The 5,655-nt window shown below is 43.1% G+C and overlaps 1 protein-coding gene across 2 annotated transcripts in view; it reads right to left on the bottom strand.

Annotated features, from left to right (window-relative positions):
- The window catches only part of Bub1b (BUB1 mitotic checkpoint serine/threonine kinase B), a 53,865-nt gene that overhangs the window by 7,338 nt on the left and 40,872 nt on the right, over positions 1-5,655 (bottom strand). For both annotated transcript variants that reach the window (XM_028767015.1, XM_028767014.1), the window contains 3 exons: positions 4,834-5,096; positions 3,774-4,048; positions 3,176-3,276 (listed from right to left, as the gene is read on the bottom strand). In XM_028767015.1, the coding sequence (XP_028622848.1) occupies positions 3,176-3,276; positions 3,774-4,048; positions 4,834-5,096 (639 nt within the window). The remainder of the gene's footprint in view (positions 1-3,175; positions 3,277-3,773; positions 4,049-4,833; positions 5,097-5,655) is intronic.

Raw genomic sequence — 5,655 nt, 5'->3', positions numbered from 1 at the left:
GGCAGGGGTGGGGCTGGGAAGAGGGCAGGGGTGGGGCTGGGAAGAGGGCAGGGGTGGGGCTGCAGCGCATTTGCAGCTCCCAGGCTAAGGTGGTAACATGCTTTTAAAGTTACATGCAACACCATACAAACTAGCTTTGAACTTACAGAGATCCACCTGCCTCTGCCTCCTACAATAAAAAGTGTGTACTACCATGGCCAGCTGGAAAATACATCTCAGTCAAAAGGAACAGAATCATATTTGTAAGAAAGTGGATAGAAATGGAGGTTATGTTAACTAAAATGAGCCAGACACACAAACACACTACGTCTGCTATGATACACAGAATCTCAACTACATATGAAAGCAGCAGGGAGCTCTGAGGAGGGCAGCAATGGGGAGGCCAGGGAGGGTGCCAGAGGGAGCAAGTAAGAGTAAAATGCAATTACACACACACACACACACACACACACACACACATCCCTATATATAATATGTATATATATAATATGTATATATATATGTATGTATAATTGTATGCTAACTAAAACCAACTAACCAACCCCAAAGAAAAAAAAATAACAAAAACTGTAGAACTTAGGAGGCAGAGATAGGAAAAATAACACAAGTTTTGGCTAGCCTGGTTTATTTATTCACCTCCAGACTAGCCAGGACTTCAGAGTGAGACCCTGTCTAAAACAAACAAACAAAACAACAAGACCCTCCACATTTCTTCCAGCCTGTCTTAGTCACTGTTTCATTGCTGTGAAGAGACACCATGACCAATGCAACTCTCATAACAGAAAACATTTAATTCGGGGTGTGCTTATAGTTTCAGAGGCTTAGTTCCTTATCATTTCGGCGGCCTGCAGACCAACGTGCTGGTGCTGCAGAGCTAGGGGAAAGCTACATCCTGATGCTTAGGCAGAGAGAGACCCTGGGCCTGGCATGGGTTTTTGAAGCCTCAAAGCCCACTCAAGTGACACCCTTCCAACAAGGCCACACCTAATCTTTCTAATCTTATCAAAAGGTTACACTCCTGGTGACTGAGCATCCAAATACATAACCGATGAGCCACCTTTACTGAAAGCACCACACAGCCCCTCTGACACTCCACGAATGTAAAGTAAAAAGTAATTTAAAAGCATAATCTGGCCAGATAGAGTGGAGCACCCTTTAGTCCTGACACTCTGCACTGTGAGTTCCAGGCCAGCCAGGGCTACAGTGAGACTTTGTTTAAAATGCCAAAAACAAACTACCATCAACAAACACTAAAGCATAAGCTGTGAGAAAGGACACAGGCGCAATGTAGCTCTGCAAGCTGGAAAGACATAGAGTTAATGCACTTAGAAGACACAAGAAACTCTGTCCTAACAGCGGTGGGAACCAGCCAGCAGCCACGGCACACAGGCGCTACTGCGGAAAACCAGCAGCTGTAAGGTTGCTGTAGCTCCAAGACTGCCTGAGCCCCACTGAAGAAGACTCAGTCTCCAGATTCTCCTTCCTGCTCCTGTAGCCCAGCTCGACAACCGGTCCTCCTCTGAGACAGATCATTTCCAGGTGTAAAGCAACAGGCCTAGACTAGGTGCCGTGGGGGATGGGGTGGGAGCTAGGAAGGCACATTTCTGTCACATGTGGAACCTTCCATGTTGCTTCTCTCTTCCATCACCTTCTTACGCCAGAGTCAGGCAGAAAATGAGAAGCCTTCTTTCAGAGATTCAGTTCACCAACTCATATGATGGGAGAGAAGGCCCACAGACTGTCCTCTGATCAATACATATGAACACAAGTAAATAAATGCTAAACAAAGAAATAATTATATAGGGAAATATATGCCCCAATATGAGGAATTACAAATTGAGAAAGCAGAAAATTGAAAGAAATGTCTTTTTTTTTAATCAAAGAAAATGTCAAGACTACAAGAGCTCCCAGACTGAGACGTGTGCTGACCGTCTGCCTGGCACACGGGTGACAACAGACTTATATCAAAGCACGGGACTGTTACATGCCAGCCACAAACAAGACTTCCAGGATCTAGAGAAAGGGAGAAATTTCATACAAAGCCACTAGAATTAAAATGATGGCTAGACATGGTGACACATGCCTGAAATCCAAGTACGCAGGAGGCAGAGACAGGGGGATTACTGGTTTGAGACCAACCAGACCTACATAATGACCTTTATCTTACAACACCAAGACAATTGACTCCCACTAGGGTGAACTCGTGTTCATACAAAAGCCCCACTGCACTTGTAAACTTGGTGGCAGAGAGGCTGACTCCTGACCCCCTTTCCTTCATCCTCCCTTCATCCTAGTTCTTTTAATACTAGCCAAAAGCTAAAGACTGTGTGAGGCTCGACCCCAGCCAACTGGGAAAAGACACAGTCACCAGGACACCACATACACTAGAATAAAAACTAAGTGAGTGTCTATGTGCAACTGTGCTTGGTTTAGGGTCTAGCACATCCTTTTACAAACAAAATTGCTTTGCTGAGCTTAAAAAAAAAAGATCAGGATGGCAAAAGACTTCAAAGATGACGAGTTGAGGATATGGTTCGGTAGTGTGACATTTGCCTATGCAATGCCTATATTCAGTTTCTAAAACTGTAGGAAAAAATACACCAAAACCTAGTCAACCAAATAACAATAAGAAAGCAAATAAAATCAAGCATAGTTATAAAAAAAAGGCTTAAAAATTCTAAAGCAAAATCTGTATCCAGTCATACTACCAATCCTGAAAAGACAGAGAATAAGGAATTTTCAGACCCAGAAGGTAATAAAGGATGTACTTTTCCAAAATAAGAGAAATTAAACCAAGAAAAATGGGAGGGCAAAGGTATCTGGGTTCCAATACAAGAAAAATAAAACGAGGCTTGCCCACAGTGATGGTGAATGGAGATTTCAAGGCGGTCCTCGCTGTGTGAAAGACTAAAATACAACCTGTCCTGAGCAGAGCAGTCCACACACTCCAGGGCGTATTTCCTCAGAAAGATAAAGCCAGGAGAATGCTTAGTGTGCTTAAACACAAGAGAGTCTGTACACAACCGTCCCTCATTTCTTAGTAGCTCTGATCCTGCCACAGAATGGTGACTGACTTTTGTGTCTCAGTGATTTCCCAGGTTTTACAGCACCATAAGGACACACTATCTTCTTTGCTGATTGACAAGGTGATAAAATTACAAAGGGTCTATCTCACCTTTATCATGGTTAGCTCTGCAGAGTTTCTTGGTGCCACCCAGAATAATGTGTAATCTTCACATGTCAGGTGCTCCTGCTTGATGCAGTAATCTTCATGACCTGTTGAGAAGGTTTGGTTCCATTTTAAAGTCACTGTGAATATATGTAGGTCCTTACACTTTACCCCCTGGCTTAAGTGTGAGAGGTGCTAATGTTTTGGCCATTAAGTGGCATCTAGAATACCTTTCAAAGTCATTTATATAAAAATCCAAAGGAGCTCTGGATAGATGGCTCCGCAGTTAAGAGGACTTAGCACTCTTGTAGAGGACCTGGGTTTAATTCCCAGCATCCACATGCTGGCTCACAACCATCTGTAACCTCAGTTCTAACAGGCATCACATACATGCAGGCAAAACATTCATTAAGTAAAATACATAAATCTAAAAAAAAATTAAAAGAGGCAAATCAAGTACTACCGTTACTGTGCCATGAGTTTATCAATGTGTTAACCTCTCTAATGCCATTTACTACAACCTAGGAACACTTAGAGTTATAAAATCATCACTTATTTGTATATGCTGTCACAAGCAAACGGACAAGTACTCAACACTACTTACCTAACTCAATTTCTTTCCCAATCTCCAGCATAGGCATCGGTCTATCTTCCATAGAAAACTCTACAAAAGCACTTAACTCTGGTAGGGATTTTAACAGTTGTAGGCGATACTGTGAACACCAGGGTGACTGAATAGCATTTTCTGCTGCGTCATTAGTCAGCTCCAGCTTTTCCAGCACCTGAAAGCCTTTGATGGAGGACGTACTGGTAACTGAGGAAGAAGACCTGGAATAGCCGGACGAGTGGGTGGCCTCACGGCTGTCTTCAATAATTGGGCTGCAAAAAACAAGAATGAAGCTGTTGTCAGGAATACCATGCACCAACTTCTGTCAGAACTTTACATATTCTCTTAATAAAGATCCATTTGCTTTTACACACGTTTTGCCTGCATGCATGTCAGTGCACCAGTGTGGGGACAGCAGCCACAGAACCAAAAGATGGTGTCAAGTCCATGGAAATGGGGTTCAGAGGGTGGGAGGGACCACTGTAGGTGCTAAGAACTGAGCCTGGGAGTTCCGCCAGAGCAGCCAATGCTTTTCCCCACAGCTATCTCTTTAGAGCCCAACTTTATACATTTTTAAATTATAAATTTTATACTGAACTCATCTTGTAATAGAATTGATTTTTATTAGTCTCGCTTTTAGAGTATATTTTTCCCAAATCAGAAATAGATTTAATAAAAAGCCTATTTTAGGTTTATTTCTTATATGTATATGAGCATTGTGCTCATAACCTTGTGTGCCATGCATGTGTCTGGTACATGGAGAGGTCAGAAAAGGGCAATGGATACCCTAGAACTGGAGTTACAGGGATGAGAGTTATCATGTGGGTGCTGGAAATCAAACCCAGGTCCTCTACAAGGAAGGGCTCTAACTGCTGAGCCTCATAATCATCACAACGTACTTCCTCTAATCCTCAACTCCAAACCAATCAGTAACCGTCTCCAACACCGTACCTGCAAGACTTACTCTCTCATTAAGCATTCAGTAGACAGTAAGAGCCCGATACCTGGTCACTGTAATTGATAAGCACACAGACCAAGAGAAAAACACTCAAATTACCTCAGCTTCTTCACGCTGAGGGCTGGGTGATGAACAGTGTGATGACCCTCAGTGGCCTTCCCATCCAGATCCTCCTCCTGCAACAGTCCCTCAGGATCAGAAGCGATGCCCTTCAAGGACAGTAGCTCATGGAAAGGGGTGGATGCCAAAGGAGCTGCCCTAGCAAAGTCACAAGTGTCCTCAGGGTTGAGACAAAGAGTCACGTTCCTGAATCCGGTGATGATGGCATCTTCACTCAAAGGCTCAATGTCAGTAAGTTCATCCTAAAATAAAACAAACATGCTTTAGCTAGGACAGCTCAACGTGATACAACACACACATACGTACCCACACATATTTTTAAAAACTTACATCAGATGATTGACATGAGATTTACAAATAACAAACAAGAACCTCTAGTTGAAGAAAAATTTAAAAGTGTAGAACAGAACTGAGGAAAATGATTTTGTTAACAGAGAAAATTATACTTCATCAAAAAATGTACCAAGAAGACTCTACACACAGAGAAACTGCTTAATGTCCTCTCCCAATTTACCTGAGAGCTGAAGAACGGACACGGCCTTTCTCACTTACAAAGCACTCCAGGGACTAGAGAGATGGCTCAAAGAGTTCTTGATGCCTCTCCAGGACCCAGGTTCAGTTCCTAGCACCTGTGGCAGGACAGCTTAGCTCTAAGGGGTTTGGGATCCTCTTCTGGTTACCACTGATACCCCAACACACATACACAAAAGTGAAAGAACAAACAATCCTCATCTTACACACTCCCCTACACCCCCACACACACACACCACACATACCATACACACAACACACACACACATC

Source organism: Grammomys surdaster, unplaced genomic scaffold (assembly GCF_004785775.1).
Source record: "Grammomys surdaster isolate TR1022 unplaced genomic scaffold, NIH_TR_1.0 170, whole genome shotgun sequence".
NCBI lineage: Eukaryota > Metazoa > Chordata > Mammalia > Rodentia > Muridae > Grammomys > Grammomys surdaster.
This window is presented reverse-complemented; position numbering and strand designations above follow the sequence as displayed.